Source organism: Aquarana catesbeiana, linkage group LG07, assembly GCF_042186555.1.
Source record: "Aquarana catesbeiana isolate 2022-GZ linkage group LG07, ASM4218655v1, whole genome shotgun sequence".
In the NCBI taxonomy this organism is placed as follows: Eukaryota; Metazoa; Chordata; class Amphibia; order Anura; family Ranidae; genus Aquarana; species Aquarana catesbeiana.
This window is the reverse complement of record NC_133330.1, coordinates 257,648,067-257,672,738: the sequence shown is the minus strand read 5'-3', so window position 1 is coordinate 257,672,738 and position 24,672 is coordinate 257,648,067. Positions and strand designations below refer to the sequence as shown.

Sequence of the window (24,672 nt, the reverse complement as noted above, 5' to 3'; positions counted from 1 at the left end):
TTTTTTTTTTTTTTTAAATTATTCTGAAAACACCTTATTTACAGCACCGCTGGGCACTCACGCAACCTCCTGTTGCTCTCCTCCTCTCCTTCCAGCTGACGTCAGTGGGGAATCTCACTTCCACTATAGTGCTCAGATTGGGGAAGGAGAGAGCCGGCAGGTCACGTGAGTGCCCAGCGGTGCTGTAAAATTTGTTATTTTGCAGAATCATTTAAAAAAAAAAAACACATTTTATCTTCCTGTAAGAGAGGGGATTACAGGATTTCTCAGTAGTGACTTTACAACCGCATTAAATCGACTAATCCAGGGAAGGCATGCCATCATATACAAAAAAACATATTTAGTACGTAGATTACCCCTTTTAAAATCTATGTAAACCCCTAAACTCTTAATCTATTTTTCAGTATGCTTGGCACCATGCCTCTCTGCACAATTTTTCAGAAACAGAGATATATATATATATATATATATATATATATATATATATATATATATACACACATATACATACATACACACACACACACACACACACACACACACACACACACAAATTTGTTACATGAGGGAATGGTATGGTAGGGGTGGTTGTTTTTACTAAGGCTGGAGTGTCCATACTGGCCAGGGATGAGTCAGTAATTGCTAGGATGCTGGTGGCTGCAGGCTTAATAGCCACCAAGGAGCCCTGAGATACCCCACTCTGAGGACTGGTGCCTCACTGTACACCAACATAAAAGGTGGCCTTACAGCCAATTTGCTTATTTGTGAAGTGGTGGCAATGTTTTCATCTGTCACAGCCACAGCAACCGTTTCTTAACCTGGCAGAAAAGATTACTACCTATATCTGGCACACGTGTCAGATCTCCTAACTAGGACTTTTCTAAATTAGGTCATTTTAAAAGGAGCCATACCTCCAGAAAAGCATCATAACTACTTTATTGAATTCCCCGCTGTCTTTTGTCAACCAGTGTATCTGAAGAAAAAAAACGGTCTGTCTGGGCTTCAGCAACCAATGAGATTTCCCCATCTGTTTTCCCAGCTCAGTATAAGAGCGTGAAATAAAAGGAGTCAGATTATTTTCTATAAGCAACACAAACAGTTTATGTTATTTGCCAAGTTTATTACTGCTGTACTCATCTCAGCACGCTGCAAACAAGATCAATCTGAGATAATGTTGAAAAGATTTGAACTATACCATAATTCGATCCATCTATGGGCAGGCTGATGTGACCACCCTGTCAGATTTCTTTACATTCGATCACTGCTGGTGGTTATAGCCACTAACAGTACTCATTGCATTCTGCCAGACAGGAAGGCTCCCTAACAGTGCTGCGGAAGGGATTCCCCCCATCAACACTGAATGTGTTATTGGGGGAATCAAGCGATTTTCTTAAGGAAAGAAAACCGCATATCTATGGGCTGCTTAAGAATGCACTTTCGAAAAAAAAAAAAAAAGACTGAACGCAGTTCAAGCAGTTTGCCCATCAAGCAGTAGACCTGGTTAGTTCCAGCAGACACTTGGACCTGAGTCAAAAACTACAGGTCTTTATGGACACAGGATATTTATTGGATTAACGATGCTATGAAAGGTGACCTTCCAAGAACTCCTTTCAGTACACTAATGTCAGTATACTGAAGTGCAATGTCACCGTCCAGACAAATGTGATACTGTAAGACATGGCAGTGAAATATTAAACTCTGTAAATAATATTCATTTCCTGTTTTGTTCCCCTATGTCTGGGTACTCTATAAATACTCTAGGTTTATTGGGAAATGCTCAAATCTTGCTCTATGTTATAGGATTTGGTTTTCAGGAGGAAGATTTCACTACAGAACGGAATATTCACTAAAAAAAAAAAAAAATAAAAAAAACCAAAAAACATTGTTGTTGAACATTATATTAAAACATTCTCTCACCTAAAGAATTCTACATGCTACTGCTGTGATAATTCCTCAAGGAAAAGTCTTACTAAATATACATTGCTCAAAAAAATGAAAGGAACACTTTTTAATTAGAGTATAGCATCAAGTCAATTAAACTCCTGGGATATTGATCTGGTCAGTCAAAGCGGAGTTCCACTCAAAAGTGGAGGCTCCGCTTGTGTGCTTCCTCCCCCACTCCGGTGCCACATTTGGCACCTTTGAGGGTTGGAGGGGGAAACGGGTACCTGTTTTTTGACAGGTCCCCTTCCCCACTTCCAGGAGACCTGGCTGCGGCGAGATACGGCAAGGTCCCACGGAAGTTCGGCCCCCCTCCCTCCGCTGCTGGGCCAGTTAGAAAGCGCAGCGCAGTAGGGAACCAGCTGTGAAGCCCGGAGGCTTCACTGCCGGTTTCCCTTACCACGAATGTACCGCCGATCGTAAAATTGGCTGGGGTGCCGATGTCGTGGGATCCCTGGACAGGTAAGTGTCCTAATATTAAATGTCAGCAGCTACAGTATTTGGAATTGCTGGAGCTCCGCTTTAAGTAGCAGAGGGGGTTGTTAATCTAATTAACACCAAAGCAGCTGAAACGTATTAACAAACAGGTGCACTAGATGGGCAACAATGAGACAACCTCCAAAAACAGGAAAGGTTTTACAGGTGGCATTTTTGACCACTGCCATTTTTTTTCCCTACTCATCTTTTCTGACTTTTTCACTAGCTTTGCATTTTTCTAGGGTCAGTGTCACTACTGGTAGCATGAGGCGATACCTGGACCCTACAGGGGTTGCACAGGCAGTCCAACTCCTCCAGGATGGCACATCAATACGTACCATTGCCAGAAGGTTTGCTGCATCTCCCAGCACAGTCTCCAGAGCATGGAGGAGATTCCAGGAGACAGGCACTTACTCTAGGAGAGCTGAACAGGGATGTAGAAGGTCCTTAGCCCATCAGTAGGGCTGGTATCTGCTTCTTTGTGCAAGGAGGAACAGGAGGAGCACTGCCAGAGCCCTACAGAATGACCTCCAGCAAGCCACTGGTGTGAATGTCTCTGACCAAACAATCAGAAACAGACTTCAGGAGAGTGGCCTGAGGGCCCCGACGTCCTCTAGTGAGACCTGTGCTCACTGCCCGGCACTGTGGAGCTCAATTGGCATTTGCCATTGAACACCAGAATTGGCAGGTCCACCACTGGAGCCCTGTGCTTTTCACAGATGAGTGCAGGTTCACCCTGAGCACATGTGACAGACGTGAAAGGGTCTGGAGAAGCTATGGAGAACGTTATGCTGCTTGTAACATTGTTCAGCATGACCGGTTTGGTGGTCGTTTAGTGATGGTCTGGGGAGGCATATCCATGAAGAGACGAACAGACCTCTACAGGCTAGACAATGGCACCCCGACTGCCATTAGTTAACGGGATGAAATCCTTGCACCCATTGTCAGACTCTACGCTGGTGCAGTGGGTCCTGGGTTTCTTCTGGTGCACAACAATGCCCAGTCTCATGTGGCGAGAGTATGCAGCCAGTTCCTGGAGGATGAAGGAATTCATACCCATGAATGGCCCCGATTGCCTGACCTAAATGCAACAGAACACCTCTGGGATATTATGTTTCGGTCCATCCGACGCTTCCAGGTTGCACCCCAGTCTGTTCAGGAGCTGTCAGGCATGCAAACAAGCATGTGGGGGCCATACAAACTACTGAGTACCATTTTGAGTTGCTGCAGCAAAATGGACGAGCCTGCTGCATAATTTTTTCACTTTGTTTTTCGGGGTGACTTTGAATTCAGCCCTCTGTAGGTTGATCACTTTAATTTCCATGAAGCGATGAGGCATCCTTTCATGCTTAACACATTACCCAGTCTATATTAGTGTAGATATCCAGCATGATTTATTTCCCCATTGAGATCTGATGCGTTTTCAAAGTGTTCCTTTAAATTTTTTTTGAGGAGTGTAGTTACTATGAAAACAGTGACACCATGTGGCTGTAGTGTAGATTACACCATTTCAACAGACATATGACACCCATGTAGGTATAGAAATAAACACACATCTCTGGTGGCAAGCAAGCAACAATTGGGCTACAGCTCTTAAAGGGAATATTGAATAGAAGTTTAGAAGCCCTAATAAAAGACTTACTGAAACTTGTAGGGGGGAATTCTACAGTTGTGACAATTGAAAATGTGTCTGTTGTACTCAAATTACATTCAGTTTATAGGTACATATTAATGAAATACATTTTTTAAAAATAAATTTAAGGACATATTGCCTGTGTGAGGCTCTCTTTTTAAGATGCTTTATTGGATCTGCAAATAAAACAATAAAAAAAAAAAAAAATAATAATAATGCCAAAAAAGAAAAAAGCCACTGTTGCCGCTCATTATTTTTCATTAGGGTAATTGATACAGCAATATGCTTACAGTGAGGGGAAAAAGTATTTGAGCCCCTGCTGATTTTGTACATTTGCCCACTAGCAAAGAAATGCTCAGTCAATAATTTTAATGGTAGGTTTATTTTAACAGTAAGAGACAGAACAACAAAAATATTCAGAAAAACGCATTTCAAAAAAGTTTTACATCGATTTGCATTTTAATGAGTGAAAGAAGTATTTGACCCCTTCGCAAAACATGACTTAGTACTTGGTGGCAAAACCCTTGTTGGCAATCACAGAGGTCAGATGTTTCTTGTAGTTGGCCACCAGGCTTGCACACATCTCAGGAGGGATTTTCTCCCACTCCTCTGTGCAGATCCTCTCCAAGTCATTAAGGTTTCGAGGCTGACATTTGGCAACTTGAACCTTCAGCTCTCTCCACATATTTTCTATATGATTAAGGTCTGGAGACTGGCTAGGCCACTCCAGGACCTTAATGTGCTTCTTCCTGAGCCACTCCTTTGTTGCCTTGGCTGTGTCTTTTGTGTCATTGTCATGCTGGAATACCCATCCACGAGCCATTTCCATGCCCTGGCTGAGGGAAGGAGGTTCTCACCCAAGATTTGACAGTACATTGCCCCAAAGCATAATGTTTCCATCTCCTTGTTTGACAGTGGGGATGGTGTTCTTGGGGTCATAGGCAGCATTCCTCCTCCTCCAAACACGGCGAGTTGAGTTGATGCCAAAGAGCTTGATTTTGGTCTTATCTGATCACAACACTTTCACCCAGTTCTCCTCTGAATCATTCAGGATGTTTGTTAGCAAACTTCAGCCGTGCCTGTACATGTGCTTTCTTGAGCAGGGGAACTTGGAGGGAGCTGTAGGATTTCAGTCCTTCATGGCGTAGCGTGCTACCAATTCTTTTCCTTGTGATTATGTTCTCAGCTGCCTTGAGATCATTGACAACATTCTCCCGTGTAGTTCTGGGCTGATTTCTCACCGTTCTCATGATCATTGAAACTCCACGAGGTGAGATCTTCCATTGAACCCCAGACCGAGGGAGATTGACAGTTATTTTGTGTTTCTTCCATTCGAATAATTGCACCAACTGTTGTCACCCTCTCATCAAGCTGCTTAGCGATGGTCTTGTAGCCCATTCCAGCCTTGTGTAGGTCTACAATCTTGTCCCTGACATCCTTGGACAGCTCTTTGGTGTTTGCCATGGTGGAGAGATTGGAATCCGATTGATTGCTTCTGTGGACAGGTGTTATTTATACAGGTAACAAGCTGGGATTAGGAGCACTCCCTTTCAGAGAGAGTGCTTCTAATCTCAGCCCATTGCCTGTATAGAAGACACCTGGGAGCCAAAAATCTTGCTGATGTATAGGGGATCAAATACTTATTTCACTCATTAAAATGCAAATCAATTTATAACTTTTTTTAAATGCGTTTTTCTGGATATGTTTGTTGTTATTCGGTCTCTCGCTATTAAAAAAACCTCATTAAATTTATAGACTGATCAGCTCTTTGTGTCAGTGGGCAAACGTACAAAATCAGCAGGGGAACAAATACTTTTTTACCTCACTGTATATTAGGTGTATACACTGTAGGTTTCCCGGCATGTTACTAAATAAAGAAGCAAGACATATCCAAAAGATGTTTATACTGTAATGCACAAAAATTGTGCTGAGCATTAACGGTCTAGGTTACACTTGGGATTGTGGAGGTACATGCTAACCAGAGACCATAGATGTGGCAAAAAATTGTGGACTGCTTCAGTTTCATAAGTGAGTCAGTATGCTGGGAGGATTTGGTCAGTTAAAGTGTCAGGAGCGTGTAAATGCTCCTGTTTCTTTGACAGCTGTTGGTCTTATTCCAGAACCCTGGTTTTGGCTGTAGCATTCTCCTTGTCTGTCTACCCACCTGATTGATGTGGCTAGTCTCTGGGTAGAGACCAAGCCTGATTTAAGCCAGCCAAGCTTGCAGTCTCATGCTTGTGATAGCATTTGTTACACATGCTCTAAGCTCCCCGTTTGTCTGCCCTGCTAGATTGACTACTCTCTGAACTCTGCCTGCCTTTTGACTACAGATTTGACCCTGACTGATCTAAACCTTGCCTGCCTTGTACCTGGACTGTCATTGAACCACTCTGCCTGTCTGCCAACCACAAGTACCCATTTGCTTGCCGTCAATTGGCACCTGCCCCGCTATAGAAATAAGACACTATAGCACTGTGTATAAGTCCTGGGGGCAACTGAGTTCCGGTAGGACTGCTTGCCTAATGGGAAAGGGGGCCGCTAGAGGCAAAGAACACAGAAGCCAGCTATAGTGTCTGACCACCTGCGGGGTAAGGGTGACAGTTTTTCAAGTTCTCAGAGTTTGGGGAAAGGGTTTCTCCAAGTTAGCATTCATAGAATACAAAGATTCCCATGAATGGCTGAACAGCACTCAGCCCCACTTTAATTTGTTCCAGGAGTGAGATGGGAAGTTGACATTTTCTTGGCTTAATAAATTTACAGTCCATCCAGAAAGTATTCACAGCGCTTCACTTTTTTCACATTTTGTTATGTTACATCCTTATTTAAAAAATGGATTAAATTCATTATTTTCCTTTAAAACTCTATAAACAATACCCCATGATGACAATGTGAAAGAAGTTTGTTTGAAATCTTTGCAAATTTATTTATATATATATATATATATATATATATATATATATATATATATATATATATATATATATATATATATATATATATATATATATATATATATATATTCACATGTACATAAGTATTCACAGCCTTTGCCATGACACTCAAACTTGAGCTCAGGCGCATCCTGTTTCCACTAATCATCCTTGAGATGTTTCTAAAGCTTGATTGGAGTCCACCTGTGGTAAATTCAGTTGATTGGACATGATTTGTAAAGGCACACACACCTGTCTATATAAGGCCCCACAGTTAACAGTGCATATCAGACCACAAACAAAGCCATGAAGTCCAAGGAATTGTCTGTAGATCTGGGGAAGGGTACAGAAAAATTCCTGAAGCATTGAAGGTCCCAATGAGCACAGTGGCCTCTATCATCTGTAAAGTGGAAGAAGTTTGGAACCACCACGACTCTTCCTAGAGCGGGCTGCCTGGCCAAACTAAGCATTAACGGGAGAAGGGCCTTAGTCAGGGAGGTGACCAAGAACCCTATGGTCACTCTCACAGAGCTCCAGTGTTTCTCTGTGGAGAGAGGAGAACCTTCAAGAAGAACAACCATCTCTGCAGCACTCCATAAATCAGGTCTGTATAGTAGAGTGGCCAGACGGAAGCCACTCCTCAGTAAAAGGCACATGACAGCCTGCCTGGAATTTGCCAAAAGGCACCTGAAGGACTCTCAGACCATGAGAAAAAAAAATTCTCCGGTCCGATGAAACAAAGATTTAACCCATTGGCCTGAATGGTAAGCATCATGTCTGTTGGAAACTAGGCACCGCTAGTCACCTGGCCAATACCATCCCTACAGTGAAGCAGGGTGGTGGCAGCATCATGCTGTCGGGATGTTTTTCAGGGTCAGAAACTGGAAGACTAGTCAGGATCAAGGGAAAGATGAATGCAGCAATGTACAGAGACATCCGTGATGAAAACCTACTCCATCCAGCTTCATCTTCAAACAGGACAACGACCCAAAGCACACAGCCAAGATAACAAAGGAGTGGCTATGGAACAACTCTTTGAATATGCTTGAGTGGCCCAGCCAGAGCCCAGACTTGAACCAGATTGAACATCTCTGGAGAGATCTGAAAATGGCTGTGCACCGATGCTTCCCATCCAATCTAATGAAGCTTGAGAGGTCCTGCAAAGAAGAAGAATGGGAGAAACTGCCCAAAAATAGTTGTGCCAAGCTTGTAGCATCATACTCAAAAAGGACTTGAGTCTGTAATTGGTGCCAAAGGTGCTTTTTTTTTTTTTGTTTTTCATTTTTTTTAAAATTTCAAAGATTTCAAACAAACTTCTTTCACTTTTCCATTATGAGGTATTGTTTGTAGAATTTTGAGGAAAATAATGAATTTAATCCATTCTGGAATAAGGATGTAACATAACAATAGGTGGAAAAACTGAAGTGCTGTGAATACATTCCGGATGCACTGTAGATGATCTGGTAGCGCAAAACTTTGTTTTGTTGGATATCAACTTATACACTTTAGAGGAAATACAAGACACAATTGTTAAAAAGTTGGTGGATTTCATCAAGTGCTCCTCTGAGCGTCTAGTTATGGCTGGAGAGTGAGCGACAGTTTACAAAGGGTGAAGGTCGTTACCTTTTCCCTCTGCTGTAATACATGTAGATTTACCTTCCTACATACAAACTCTGCACCGTTAAACCCTAACATTTTGGAGATCATATACTTTCAGTGAGAGCACGTCTTTTATATAGAACTTGGGGGTTGATTTACTAAAGGCAAACCCACTTTGCACTACAAGTGCACTTGGAAGTGCAGTCGCTGTAGATCTGAGGGAAAGATCTAAAATGAGGGGAAGCTCTGCTGATTTTATCATCCAATTATGTGCAAGCAACAATGCTGTTTTTTTATTTTTCTTGCATGCCCCCCTCAGATCTACAGCGACTGCACTTCCAGTGCACCTGTAGTGCAAAGTGGATTAGCCTTCAGTAAATAAACCCCTTTGAGTTGCTAAAAATATGTTACATATGCAAAATGCAGCTTAATAGGAAACCTGTTCTAACCATTATTGTGACATGAACACTATCAGATACACCTTCCGCCACCCCTCTCTTCCTCCATTCTAATACCGTGTACAAATTCGGCCAGCAAAAGACCGATGAGAGCATTTGGTCGGAAAATGCATGTTCTCAATTTTTCGGTCGGAAAAAGTTCCTATCCGAAAATATGATCGTCTGTAGCAATTTCGACGCACAAAATTCCTATGCATGCTCGGAAACAATTAGACGCATGCTCGGAAGCATTGAACTTCACTTCATAGTGTTGCAACGTCACCGCGTTCTTGACGGTCGAAAGTTCCGCGAACATTTGTGTGACCGTGTGTATGTAAAGCCAGGCTTCAGCGGAATTGCGTCGGAAAAACCATCCAAGATTTTTCTGACGGAAAATCCGCTTGTGTGTACAAGGCATTATGCTTTGGACAGCCATCCACCTCAGCTCACACCAAGAGACTACTTACGTCTGTTCAAAACCATCCGGCTGAAAACATGGGTCCCATCCAAAGTCCCGTGGCCCTCGTGGAGATACTATTTGCCCCTAAAAGTGAAAAGATATTCGGTCATGTCCTCAAGGAATAAAAAGCATAAAATATATTTTGATAAAATATTTGACAAGTCAGAAGAACTAATGCAAAAGTTTTGTTGTGTGGATGAAGAAAATTTACATTAGTGAGATTTATCATCATTACACAGACTCCTTATAATAAAACAATGAGAGATGTGCATTATTTAGCTAAGTTCACACAGGCGTTGAATTTTTATGCTATCTTTAACATGCCTATAGTGTCAATATGCATATCAGATTTGTGGCACATTTGTTCAAATCGCATCAAGCAATGCTCAAGATCCCTGTGCTGTTTTTTTCTTATCCCGACTACTTCTAATGCTTTGCAATCGCACATTATGTATGTATATGTGTTTAGCGCCCTAAACACATATACATTACACACACATATATACATATACACACACTTACAGTGCCTTTAAGGAAAAATACAATAGAAGTCAACAGAGGCGGTCGCAAAGCTTCAATGCTGGCCAAACTCCATTATTTCAAGACAAGGTGAACGCATGTATACCGTTCTATCCACTCCCCATTTTAAAATCAATAATGAGACTTACTAAGTGGTCAATCTGCCTGTTTTTGCCACCTCTGTGAATGAAGCCTTATCGATCTTTGAAATACACTAGGTTCTCAAATGTATTCAATTTTAAGTTAACATCTGCTGTGGTTAAAGCTGTCAGAATACAATGTCAGAATGGGAGGGATTCCTCCATCGACCTCATTTTTGTGGACAGAGAAATCTGGTAGTTTATTTTTTTGTTCAGCCTAAGGCCCCTTTCACACGATCGGACCGTTCAGGTCCGCCTGTCAGTTTTGACGGCGGACCTGAACGGGCGATCCATGTTAGCCTATGGAGCGTCGGATGTCAGCGGAGACATGTCCGCTGACCTCCGATCCGCTAAAAGCAGACGTATGGCTCTACGTCCAGGTCCGTTGCTGGCGGATCGGATCGGGTGAGATCTCACGAAAACGGACACGCTGTCCGTTTTCGTCCGATCCCTTCATAGGCGGCAGCGGCGCCTGACAAGCCCCTCCCCGCTCAGTGAGCAGAGAGGGACATGTCATCCGCCGGCTCAGCGGGAGATCAACGGACAGATCTCCCGCTGAGCCGGCGGACCGAGGCAGGCTCCGTAGAAACGGAGCCCGCCTCGTGTGAAAGGGGCCTAATGGCTAAAAAATAAATAAATAAATAAATAAATAAATAAAAGACAGACTAATGCTAATTCTAATGTCCCGTACACACGATCGGACATTCCGACAACAAAATCCATTTTTACAGACGGATGTTGGCTCAAACTTGTCTAGCATACACACGGTCGCACAAAGTTGTCGGAAAATCCAATCGTTCTGACCCCAGTGACGTAAAACACGTACGTCGGGACTATAAACGGGGCAGTAGCCAATAGCTTTCATCTCTTAATTTATTCTGAGCATGCGGGGCACTTTGTGCGTTGGATTTGTCTACACACGATCGGAATTTAAACAATCGGATTTTTGTTGTCGAAAAATTTTATATCCTGCTCTCAAACTTTGTGTGTTGGAAATTCCGACGAAAAAAGTCAGATGGAGCCCACACACAGTCGGAATTTCCGACAACACAATCCGATCGGACTTTTTCCATCATAAAATCCAACCGTGTGTACAGGGCATAACAGTGTATGGTCAGCTTTAGTTCCTCTTTAATCATTTAAGAAAACGCATGGGGGGGGATTTACTAAAACTGGTGCATTTAGCATATGGTGCAGCTGTACATAGTAACCAATCAGCTTCTAAATTTAGTTCGTTCAATTTAGCTAGAAGCTGATTGGTTACTATGCACAGCTGCACCAGACTGTGTGCACTGGTTTTAGTAAATCTCCCCCAATGTGTTTTCTTAAATGATTTGCACAGTTCAAGGTAATTTTAAGATCCAAAAGTGATTTACAGTAGTATTAAAAACAAAAAGAAATTTAGGGGGGCACCTGGATGAATAAAAGCGGTCATAAAAATTTAGATGCTCGTTCCCCCAGAAAAATTATTTTTTGTGTGTTATAAGTTTATAAAATAGTCATTTTTAAAGTTTGAAAAGTGGACAAGGAACACACCAGGGTTTTGCCTCTAAAGAGAAGTACAGGGTCATCTGGATTTCCAGTGCTGTAAGCAAACGTGCAGAGGGCATAGGCCGACTTGTCATCGAATCCTGCTAACATCCGATGTAAACCTGTGAATGCAATCCATAGAAAAGTATTAGATAAGATTGTGCACATTTTAATGATTATAAGAATAAAATCAATTGGCATTTTAACAGTGTTTTCTAAATCCTTTAAGGTTAACCCAAAATTAATTGTTTTCATTTTTAAAAAGATACCTGTAGGCTGAATCATAAAGGAGCTTCTATTATCTCAAGGAGACTCTGGTGGTGAGCTCTGCACCAGGTCCTCAGCTCTGCTGCCTTGCTGTAAGCAGAGGGTAGCCTAAGAGCTGGATTGCTTTTCAGAGGGTGGTAAGCAGCACCACAAGTCTGAAAGACGCCTCTTGGTTCTCAATAAATAAGCCACATACATATTTACCAAAATGTTTAGGTACATGGCCCTTGCTTTGTAATGCAAACCTCACAGCCAAGAAATTCTGTAAATGCCATCTGCTTCTTGTATAGTTTGACTGTATTTACTGGAAGTCATATTGTTCGCCTTGTGGGTTATGTTACCTTGGTTCCTTCTTTTTTTTTTTTGTAAAATGTATAAACTAATAAAACCCTGGGGGGAGGGGAATGGACGGACATTCTCCCACCACCCAAGAAAAAGAAGAATAGTAATCAAAAATACAAAATAAACTATTTAGGAAAGTTGTGGAAAATGGACGCATACCTTCAGGTTTTAGCTTATCAAGAAACCATTTTCTGTAGGAAAAGAAAAGCTTACATTAGTATTCATTTACATTATACCTTACTTTTTTCCCCATGTCCATAAAGCAAGAACCTTAAAGTGGTTGTAAAACCTCTGAAATGAAAAACTAACAGAGCATTCCCTTCTACAGGGTCGTAAAAAAAAGTATTTGCCCCCTTCCTGATTTTTTATGTTTTGGCATATTTGTTACATTTAAATGATTCAGATCAAACAAATTTTAATACTACACAAAAGATAACCCAAGTAAAAACAAAATGCAGTTTTTAAAAATGATGATATTTTTTATCAAGGGAAAAAAGCTGAATTACTCAAAAGGGCCATGTCTAGAAATGCTAGAGGGGTATTTTTTTTTTTAAGTGATCTCAACAAAATATGACATTGAGACATGGGTGGGTGGATGGGGGATTCGGTTTTGAATAAAAATGTATTATTGCGTTTTTAGTTTGTGGTGTGCAAATACAAATTAGTTCTGCTTTAATAACGTTGATAAAATTGACTGCATTCAATTAATTGAATAATAATAGGTACTCCCAATAAATAATATCACATATCAGATTAGTCAAGGTTTATGTCACTTTGAGTGGTTGACAGTCTACTTATAGACATACATTTCCAGTTTTCGTTACTTACATAAGGTATCATAATTCCCTTTGGTGTAATGTAATTTTCTTTATTTATATAATATTATATTTTTTGTGTTTGTTAGAGCCCTTGCACACTGGGGCGGTTTGCAGGCGCTATTGCGCTAATAATAGCGCCTGCAAACCGACCTGAAAGTGCCGCTGCTGTGTATCCAGTGTGAAAGCCCTGAGGGCTTTCACACTGGAGCGGTGCGCTGGCAGGACGGTAAAAAAAGTCCTGCCAGCAGCATCTTCGGAGCGGTGAAGGAGCGGAGTGTATACCGCTCCTTTACCGCTCCTGCCCATTGAAATCAATGGGACGGCGCGGCTATACCGCCGGCAAAGCACCTCTGCAGAGGCGCTTTGCGGTGGTATTTAACCCTTTCTCGGCCGCTAGCGGGGGGTAAAACCGCCCCGCTAGCGGCCGAATACCGACGGTAAAACGCCGCTAATAATAGTGGCGTTTTACCGCCAACGCCGCCCCCGCCCCAGTGTGCAAGGGCTCTTATGGCCATGTAGATTTGGTGTAAATAAAAAAAGAAAAAGCAGCATTCATAATAGACTGAAGGGGGGATATCCTGGATAAGGGTAGGCCATTAAGGAGAGAGTTGCAGTAGTCAAGGCGGGAAATAATCAAGGAGTGAAGAAGTTGCTTTGTGGTGTCATTAGTCAGGAAGGGAAGAATTCTGAAGATGTTGAAGAGGTTAAGGTGGCAGGATTTAGCCAGTGATTGGATGTGGGGGCTGAAGGAGAGGTCAAAGTCAAGGATTACACCCAGCGCCCTGGCATGTGTGGAGGGACCAATGGTTGTGCTGTTCATCTTAATGGTAAAGTCATGGGGGGGGGCCGGGAAGGAGGAAATATAACAAGCTCAGATTTAAAAAGATTGAGTTTGAGAAAGAGGTGTGACATCCATACATATCTTTCTATGGACAGGTTCCCTTCAAAATTGTTAAATACGTTAAAAATGTAAAGCAAAATATTTACACACTCAAAAGGAAAAAAAATGTTCTACTTACATATAAGGACCTGGAAGCCCTCCTAGAGCATTAAAACACAAACACGTGTCTTCAACAATAACTGGACCCTGAATCTGAAAACAATGAATTAAGAAAGGCATTTGCATATAATATTACAATGAATATGGACCAAATTAGTTTTTAATCATTTTTAATTACTGACACCAATGCCTGGAGGTGGGGGGGCTGATTTTTTTTTTTTAAATCACTCCCACTGATGCAGTGGCATTTCTTGCTCCTACCGACAACTGATAGAGAAATTTTTTTACTCCGCACTGGCACAGGGGCATTTTTTCTTCCCACTGATGACTGGCACAGGGGCTTTTTTTTTCCCCATCGACTGGCGCATTTTTTATTTTCCGCTGACAACTGGCACAGGGGCATTTTTTATTTCCACTGACGAATAACACAGGAGCATTCTTTACTTCCAGTGACCACCAGTACAGGGTCATTTATTTTTATTAATGCCTTTGCGTCAGTGATCAGTAAAAGAGTTTAAAATTATCCTGTGCTAGTAGGAAAAAAAAAAAAATGCCCCTGCCCCAGGGGAATTAAAAAAATGCCTCTAGGAAACCAGTTCAGAAGTCATTATAACATTATCTCAGAGTCCTGTAGACATTTACAGTCCTTTGGGTTAGGTTCACACGTTTGTATTTGCATTGTCCTTTGATTTTTGAGCATCTTTTTGATGTACAGTGCATCCGGAAAGTATTCACAGCGCTTCTCTTTTTCCGCATTTTGTTATGTTACAGCCTTATTCCATAATGGATTAAATTCATTATTTTCCTAAAAATTCTACAAACAACACCCCATAATGACAACGTGAAAAAAAGTTTGCTTGAAATCTTTGCAAATTTATTAAAAAAAGAAAATGATCAATCGAAAATTACATGTACGTGAGTATTCACAGCTTTTGCTCAATCCTTTCTTGAAGCACCTTTGGCACCAATTACAGCCTCAAGTATTTTTGAGTATGATGCTACAATCTAGGCACACCTATTTTTGGGCAGTTTCTCCCATTCTTCTTTTTTGCAGGACCTCTCAAGCTCCATCAGGTTGGATGGGAAGCATCTGTGCACAGCCATTTTCAGATCTCTCCAGAGATGTTCAATCGGGTTCAAGTCTGGACTTTGGCTGGATCACTCAAGGACATTCACAGAGTTGTCCCATACCCACTCCTTTGTGATCTTGGCTGTGTGCTTAGGGTCATTGTCCTGTTGGAAGATAACCTTTGCCCAAGTCTGAGATCCAGAGCGTTCTGGAGCAGGTTTTCATCAAGGATGTCTCTGTACATTGCTGCATTCATCTTTCCTCGATCCTGACTAGTCTCCCAATTCCTGCTGCTTTAAAACATCCCCACAGCATGATGATGCTGCCACCACCATGCTTCACTGTAGGGATGGTATTGGCCGGGTGATGAGCGGTGCCTGGTTTCCTCCAGACATGGATGCTTGCCATTCAGGCCAAAGAGTTACATTTTTATTTTTATCAGACCAGAGAGTTTTGTTTCTCATGGTGTGAGTCCTTTAGGTGCCTTTTACTAAGAAGTGGCTTCCGTCTGGCCAATCTACCATACAGGCCTGAATGGTGGAGTGCTGCAGAGATGGTTGTTCTTCTGGAAGGCTCTCTTCTCTCCACAGAGAAACACTGGAGCTCTGTCAGAGTGACCATTGGGTTCTTGCTCACCTCCCTGACTAAGGCCCTTCTCCCCCCAAAGCTCAGTTTGGCCAGATGGCTCGCTCTAGGAAGAGTCCTGGTGGTTCCAAACTTCTTCCATTTACAGATGATGGAGGCCACTGTGCCCACTGGGACCTTCAATGCTGCAGAAATTTTTCTGTACCCTTCCCCAGATCTGTGCCTTCAATACAATCCTGTCTCGGAGGTCTACAGACAATTCTTTGAAATTCATGGTTTGGTCTGCGCTCTGACATGCACTATTAACTGTGGTACCTTATATAGATAGGTGTGTGCCTTTCCAAATCATGTCCAATCAACTGAATTTACAACAGGTGGACTCCAATCAAGTTGTAGAAACAGCTCAAGGATGATCTGTGGAAACAGGATACACCTGAGCTCAATTTTGAGTGTCATGGCAAAGGCTGTGAATACTTATGTACATGCGATTTCTTCATTTTGTATTTTTAATACATTTGGATAGATTTTAAACAAACTTCTTTGTCATTATGGGATATTGTTTGTAGAATTTTGAGTAAAATAATGAATTTAATCTATTTTGGAATAAGGTTGTAACACAACAAAATGTGGAAAAAGTGAAGCGTTGTGAATACTATCCAGATGCACTGTACACTATAGCACACATTGATGTGCATTTTTATGCTTTTTCCTTTTTTTGCCAACGAAAGTTAAATAAATTAGGCCTCTTTCACATGGGCGGCTGTCCTCCCGCTGTTAACAGCATGTTTTGTTATTTTGAAATTCCAAGACTCCAGGCACAGCGATTGCTTGCAGTTGTACATTGCGATTATCAGCGTTTATGTGCATTTACATGCGGCTGCGTTTAGCTGTGGTGGAACATCCTTGCCATTTCTGACGTGCTTCCTGATTTTCTTTCCTCGTTGCTGCTGCTATCCGCAGGAGAAAAATAGTACACAGCGATTACCTGCGGTTATGTGCAGATAGCTGCACTAAATCGTTCATGGACACAGTCAAATTAATTTTTTCTAACTGCACAAAATCCCATGTAATGACACTGTCGCTAAATAGTGTGTGTGAATGGGGCCAAAGAAAAGCATTGTGTGAGTTTAGGTGCGGTAGATAACTTCATCTATTACCAGCTAAATGCTGAATTTTATCTGCCTGTGTGAAAGGGGCCTTAGAGTTTCTAGAAGGTGGGGTTTGTTGTCATGTGTTAAACTGCACAAAAAAGCATGTTACATGTCTTTCTCGTGTGCACTCATCAAAGTCTATGGAGGACAAAAAAAAAAAAATGCACAGTGATGCACCAAAAATACACTTGTACTATTTTTCCCAGCCCACAGCAACATGCAGAAGTGCACAAGCCCCACGGAAAAGAATGGCAACCTTTTGTCAGGCAACACGCAATAAACTACGCAGATGTGATTAGGGCCTTAAACTAAAGCAGTCTATTACACCACACACACACACACTATTAATGTTATACAACGTTCCCATGTCATACATTAAGAAAATCCTCAGGTTCAGCTTAAATACAAAGTCAAATTATACAAGATTTAACAAAGAAATCATAATTTTTTCTTGTTTCTGAATAAAAAGTACTGCCGCGTACACACGACCGGACTTTCCGTCAGAATAGACTTCGACGGTCTTTCCAACGGAGTTCCGCTGAAACAGACTTGCCTACACACAATCATACCGAAGTCCGATCCTTTAGAACGCGATGATGTACGACGGGACTAGAAAAAGAAAGTTCAATAGCCAGTAGCCAATAGCTGTCCTTGTGTCGTTTTTGGTCCGTCGGAATAGCATACAGACGAGGTTTTCCCGATAGGAACTGATTCCGTCGGAAAGATTTGAAACATGTTCTATTTCTAGGTCCATCAGAATTTTAGAAAGAAAAAGTCAGATGAAGCCCACACACGATCAGAATGTCAGACGGAATGATTCTGTTGGACCTTTTCTGTCGGAAAGTCCGCTCGTGTGTACGCGGCATTAGACATCATCCAGTAGGTTATAGCATTACTTGTTCCTCTGCTTACCTCTTTTGCCGCTTCTTTGCACTTGTGAATTGAGATTTCATCTGGTTCTCCTTGGTACTCGGGCACTGGACAAAAAGCAAAATAAATCATTAATGTGACATACAGAGATCCCACCATTAATTCTACATACTATAAAAAGGTACTTACAATCAATCTTTTTAGCCACTAATTTACATGGGAATTTGTCTCCCAGGATCTGGACAACCTGTTTATACGAAAAAAAAGAAGATAAAAAAAAAAAAAAAGGGAAGAAGGTAGCCAATTTACAGTTGTTCCAACCACAGAATCGATAACTGTAACTCACACACAAAAAATTGTTTTTTTCCAACCTCACCTAATTTTTTATATATATATTTATATATAAAATATTGTAGTTTTTATATAATTTTAATATTTATATAATACCATTTTTATAAAAATAATTTTAATTTTATATTATTTTTATATATAATTTTTCAGGACAAGCTTTCCGGGCATGTCCCCTTCTTCAAGGTCCAAGCAATACTAATTCAGAATCTTTGAGGGAAAGGAAAAACACAAAAAATTTACCTAGCAAAGGTAATAAAATTAGCATAGTTAGTGAGATAAGACAGAGGGTGAGCTATAGACTGGGGGGGGGGGGGGGGGGGGGGGGAGTGATAGTCACAGAGGGGGTCGTAAAACTGTTGGATGATGAGTATGGAAAGGGGGTCCAGTGTAAGTTCACCTTACAGATTTTTTTTTGTAAAGGTACCGGTCCGGTTGTGAGAAATTATGTCCCACGGGTGTGTAGAACTCATCTTCTTTATGTTCCTTGATGGTATGTCTGCGCAAATTCATCCTCGCTTGTAACTTGTGTACTGTTTCATGGGACCCTTCTTCCCACTGGCCACCAAGGTATGGGGCATTCTTCCCACTGGCCACCAAGGTATGGGGCATTCTTCCCACTGGCCACCAAGGTATGGGGCATTCTTCCCACTGGCCACCAAGGTATGGGGCATTTTTCCCACTGGCCACCAAGGTATGGGGCATTCTTCCCACTGGCCACCAAGGTATGGGGCATTCTTCCCACTGGCCACCAAGGTATGGGGCATTCTTCCCACTGGCCACCAAGGTATGGGGCATTCTTCCACTGGCCACCAATGTATGAGTCATTCTTCCCACTCCTCTGACCTCCAATAAATTGGTTTTAGCAAGGGTTCCCCAAAACGTGAAAATTATTTCAAGGGTTCCTCTGGGGTTTACACCTGTGTGGCTTTGAAATCATGCTACTTTAGTGAGATTTGCACTGCTGATTTCATTGCAGCTTGCAACTTCATTTAAAAGAAGTCTATGCAAGTCGCAATAAAATTGGTAAAAAGTAATGCAGGTACCTTTTTAACAATCACTGCGACATGAGTTGCGGCAATATGAACGGTTCCATTGCCAGCAATGGGATGCGACTTGTCATGTGATTTTGAACTGTCAAATCGCATGACAAGTTGTATCAGTGTGAATGGGGGGTAAAGTACCATTCAGCTCCAGGTTGTAAATGCTGAACACAGATCCTAATGGGAGTGATGATACTTTAACCACTTGGCCTCTGGAAAATTTAACCCCCCCTCCCCCTTCCTGACCAGGCCATTTTTTGCGATACAGCACTGCGTTACTTCAACTGACAATTGCGCAGTCAAGTGATGCTGTACCCAAATAAAATGTATGTTGTTTATTTCCCCACAGATAGAGCTTTCTTTTGGTGGTATTTGATCATAACTGCGTTTTTTATTTTTTGTGCTATAGAACATTTATTTACGTTCTGCTATAAACCATATCCAAGTAAAAAAAAATATTGAATCTCTTTATAAATTTTGGCCAATATGTATTCTACTACATATTTTTGGTAAAAAAAAAAAAAAATCTCAATAAGCGTATGTTGATTGTTTTTCGCAAAAGTTATCGCGTCTACAAACTATGGGATATATTTATGGAATTTTAATTGTTTTGTTATTTTTTACTAATAATGGCAGCGATCAGCGACTTATAGCAGGATTGTGATAATGCGGCGAACAAATTGGACACTGACACTTTTTGGGGACCAGTGGCACTAATACAGTAATCAGTGCTAAAAATATACTCTGTCACTGTACTAATGAGACTGACTGGGAAGGGGTTAACATCAGGGGCGATCGAAGTGTTAAATGTGTGCCTAGCCAGTGCTTTCTGACTGTGGGGGAGGTGTTTGAACTATGGTCAGGCATTGATCCACATTTCTGCTTTGCAGAAACACAGGATCAATGCCTTCCCCACTGACAGAACAACAATCTGCCTTGTTTACATAGGCAGATTGCCATTCTGGCTCTCTGCGTAATGATTGGCGCGTGCTGGCAAACATCGAGTCTGCAGTAACCGCAAATCAGCTCCCGCTGTGTCCAATTACATCCGGAGCGGTTCGCCGGTGGCGCGCATGCATGCCCCAGAAGTGCTGGGTCACGTACTAGGTATGTGATCCTGCGCAGGAGTCCTGCCTTACATATACACAGCATACAGTCGCCAAGCAGTTAAACAAGCTGCTAGCAGGCTTTCAACAAGCTCTGAAGTGCTGAAGCCTGCTAGGAGCTTGTTTAAAGTGGCAATCATCACTCCCATTAGGCTCTGTATTTAACATTTACTGGCAGCATCCAGTTCCTGGGACACAGTGAGTGGAAGTGGTGCTGTTTTTCCCACTGTATGACATCAGAAACCTGAAGTGATGAGGATTTTGTCACTATGTTTCGGTCTCATGTAAGCAAGCCATTACCAGCTTGTATAAGCATCAGATCAAACCGATCTTGGTTTGATAAGATGCTGTGCAGGCCAGGGGAGAGATCTGTTGCTCATTCCTTCTGATAGCTATAAAAGTGATATAAAAAAAAAAAAAAAATATATATATATATATATATATATATATATATATATATATATATATATATATATATATATATATATATATATATATTAAAAAAAAAAAAACATTTAAAGTGCCCCGGTCCCCCTTTACAAATGCGAATGTGCACGTAGGTCCCATGCGCATTCGTAAAAGGCAATCACACCACACGTGAGGTACCGCCGTGAACATTAGAGCGGGGGAAATAATTTTAGCACCAGACCACCTGTGTAACTCCAAACTGGTAACCTGTAATGGCTTTTAAGGCATCACCTATGGAGATTTTTTTAGGTACTGAAGTTTGCCACCATTCCATGGGCAGATGCAAATTTAAAAGTGTGACATGTTTGGTATCTATTTACTCAGCATAACATCATCTTTTATATTTTATCAAACAGTTGGGTACAGTATTAAATTATATTTTTTGTGCATTAAAATTAAAGTGTATTTTTTAAAACTGCTATGCAAATACTGTGCGATGTAAAAATATGCAACATCCACCATTTTATGCTCTGGGGCCTCTGCTTAAAAATATACACTATATTACCAAAAGTATTGGGACGCCTGCCTTTACACACACATGAACTTTAATGGCATCCCAGTCTTAGTCCGTACGGTTCAATACTGAGTTGGCCCACCCTTTGCAGCTTCAACTCTTCTGGGAAGGCTGTCCACAAGGTTTAGGAATAAAATTGTCTTGGTATGCTGATGCCTTAAAGTGGAAGCCCATGCAAAAATTAAAATCCCTGCATCTATAGACACCACAGATCTAACACTAACCTCTCAATCCATGTAAAGAAAAAACTAGTATACATACCTTTTTTGGAAGGCAATCTGACCCGCTCCGACCGAATCCCATGCTGAGCTGTCAGCCGTGACGGACGACAACAGAGACCCCATAGTAACGTTATGGGTGACTTGACCTCCCATTCATTTCACTGCCGTTGTCAGCCGTGTCCTCTGCAGAGCTTCTGCCGCTGGAGATCGGGTCGGAGCGGGTCATATCGGCTTCCGAAGAGGTATGTATACTAATTTAATCTATACAGGGATAGAGAGGTTAGTGTTAGATCTGTGGTGTCTATATATGCAGGGATTTTAGTTTTTGCATGGACTTCCACTTTAAGGAGTTCCCTTCACTGGAACTAAGGGGCCAAGCTCAACCCCTGAAACACAACCCCACACCCTAATCCCCCTCCACCAAATGATTTGGAGGGGGGCCCCAATACTTTTGGCTATATAGTGTGGCTGAGCGCACAAACAAGGTCCATAAAGACATGGATGAGCGATTTTGGGGTGGAGGAACTTGACCGGCCTGCACAGAGTCTTGACCTCAACCCGATAGAACACTTCTGGGATGAATTAGAGCAGAGACTGAGAGCCAGGCCTTCTCGTCCACATCAGTGCCTGACCTCACAAATGCCCTTCTGGAAGAATGGTCAAACATTCCCATAGACACACTCCTAAACCTTGTGGACAGCCTTCCCAGAAGAGTTGAAGCTGTTATAGCTGCAAAGGGTGGGCCAACTCAATATTAAACCCTATGGACTAAGACTGGGATGCCATAAAATTTCACGTGCGTGTAAATGCAGGCGTCCTGATGCTTTTGGTAATATATTCAATTTTTTTTTTGGGGGGGGGGGGGGGGGGGGGTTCTAAGTAATTTTCTAGCAAACAAATGTTGATTTTTACATGTAGGAGAGGAATGTCAGAATTGGTTTGGGGCTCAAGTGGTTAACCACTTAAGGACCACCCCACATACATGTACTGCGGCAGGGTGGCCGTTAAGAGCAAAATCACGTAATTCCTGTTGTCGGCTCTGGGGGGGGCACACGCACCACTGGAGCCGTGCTCCTGCTGTGATTGGCTCCCGCTTTGTCAAATAAGTGGGTGCGGTGGCCGCCTGGACTTGATTGTTCACTAGAGGCAGAACGGCAGTCTGTCAGCGAGGAAGAGAGAGATCTTGTGTTTCTACTAATCAGGAACACAGATGTCCCTTTTCTTCCAGTTAAACCCCCCACCCCCACACACACAGTTAGAAAGCATTCCCTAGGAGCACACTTAACCCTCTGATCGCCCCTGATGTTGACCCCTTCCCTGCCAGTGTCATTTATACAGTGACAATGCATTTTTTTTAGCACTGATCACTGTATTAGTGTCACTGGTCCCCAAAACAGTGTCAGATTTGTCTGCCGCAATCCTGCTAAAAATTGCTGATCACCGCCATTACTAGTAAAAACAATTAAAAAAAAAAAGTCCACAAATATATCCTATAGTTTGTAGACACTATAAGTTTTGCGAAAACCAATCAATATACACTTATTGGGATTTTTGTTACACAAAAACATGTACCAGAATACATATTGGCCGAAATTGATGAAGAAATTCGTTTTTTTTTTTACATTTTTTTTTTTTTATTGGATATATTTTATAGCAGAAAGTAAAAAAAAATATTAGTTTTTCTTCAAAATGTATGCATTTTTTTGTTTATAGCGCAAAAAATAAAAAACGCAGAGGTGATCAAATACCATCAAAAGAAAGTTCTATTTGTGGGGGAAAAAAGGACACCAATTTTGTTTGGGTACAGCATCGCACGACCGCGCACTTGTCAGTTAAAGTAACGCAGTGCCGTATCGCAAAAAATGGTCTGGTCGTAACCCTTCCGGGGCTCAAGTGGTTAATGTAATTCACATAAATGAAGTGAAACCCTGGAGTCAGCACATCAGCGCTAGAGCTGCACGATTAATCATTAAGAATCAAAATCGCAATCTTTTTCCCTTCCTGATCTTCAAAACAGCATGTCACAATTTTTTTTAACAAGTGCAGAGAGTTCTCACAGCTGGGAAAAGAAAAAATCCAGGTTATCACAACACAGGAATAAGTAGAAACAAAGTATCTTTTCATTCTTTTATCAAAGGAAAGAACTGTAAATGAAGGAAGTATAACCATTTAAAAACCAAAGCTTTTCTGATATTTATTGCTTACAAGTAAAAATCATTAATTTCTGCTAGAAAATTACTTGGAACACCCAAACGTGATTTTTTTTTTTTCTAGCACAGACCCTAGAGCAGTGGTCATCACCCCTGTCCTCAGGAGCCACTAACAGGCCAGGTTTACAAGATAACTGAAATGCATCACAGGTGATATCATGTGCTGCTCAGTGATTGCAGTATTTTAGTCTTCATCTCCCCAAGGTAATACATAAAACCTGGCCTGTTAGTGGGCCCTGAGGACAGGGTTGATGACCACTTCCCTAGGGAATAAAATGGTGGTTGTTGCAATATTTTATATCACACCGTATTTGCGCAGCGGTTTTTAAAACGCATTTTTTTTTTTTAAATATACTTTAATGAATTAAAAAAAAAAAAAAAAAAAGTAAGGGCCCCTTCACACGTACGGACCGTTCAGATCCACCCGTCAGTTTTTTCAGGCGGACCTGACCTAGACCATACATCTCTATGCAGCGATGGATGTCTGCGGCGACATGTCCGCTGACATCCGATCTGCTGAATTCCAGGTGGATGGAAACCCATAGAGGAGAGCGAAGATCTGACAGGTCAGTTTCTGCACAGTGTACAGAGACGGACTTGTCATCCGCCGACTCAGCGGAGATCAACGGATCGATCCCTGCTGAGCAGGCGAACGTCTAAAAAACGGATCCGCACATGTGAAAGGGGCTTAAAGTTAGCCCAATTTAGTTGTATAACGTGAAAGAAGATGTTACACCGCGAGAATCCAGATCTTTATTCTAAACAAAAAAAAAAAATTGCGATTCTCATTTTAGCCAGAATCGTGCAGCTCTAAGTCAGCGCTAATCCTCCCAGCGCACAGCAGCAGCCATGCATTCATCAGGACTGGCACGCCTCCATTGGAGGTGATCTGTGCACTTTTACCATGTCAGGAGTTAATGAAGCCATAGGATCAGGATGACAGCCAGTCTGCCAGAAGAAGTGGGCGGGGATTCCGGTGACAGATCGCGCCCAG

The 24,672-nt window shown here is 41.8% G+C and overlaps 1 protein-coding gene across 2 annotated transcripts in view; it reads right to left on the bottom strand.

Annotated features, from left to right (window-relative positions):
- ITPA (inosine triphosphatase) overlaps positions 1-24,672 on the bottom strand; it is a 30,515-nt gene that overhangs the window by 5,600 nt on the left and 243 nt on the right. For both annotated transcript variants that reach the window (XR_012235334.1, XM_073593231.1), the window contains exons 2-7: positions 17,958-18,015; positions 17,811-17,875; positions 14,113-14,186; positions 12,435-12,466; positions 11,673-11,788; positions 9,485-9,561 (exon numbers count right to left, since the gene is read on the bottom strand). Coding sequence is in view for 1 of the 2 variants with exons in the window: in XM_073593231.1 (XP_073449332.1) it covers positions 9,485-9,561; positions 11,673-11,788; positions 12,435-12,466; positions 14,113-14,186; positions 17,811-17,875; positions 17,958-18,015 (422 nt within the window). In the remaining variant the exon portion in view is untranslated. The remainder of the gene's footprint in view (positions 1-9,484; positions 9,562-11,672; positions 11,789-12,434; positions 12,467-14,112; positions 14,187-17,810; positions 17,876-17,957; positions 18,016-24,672) is intronic.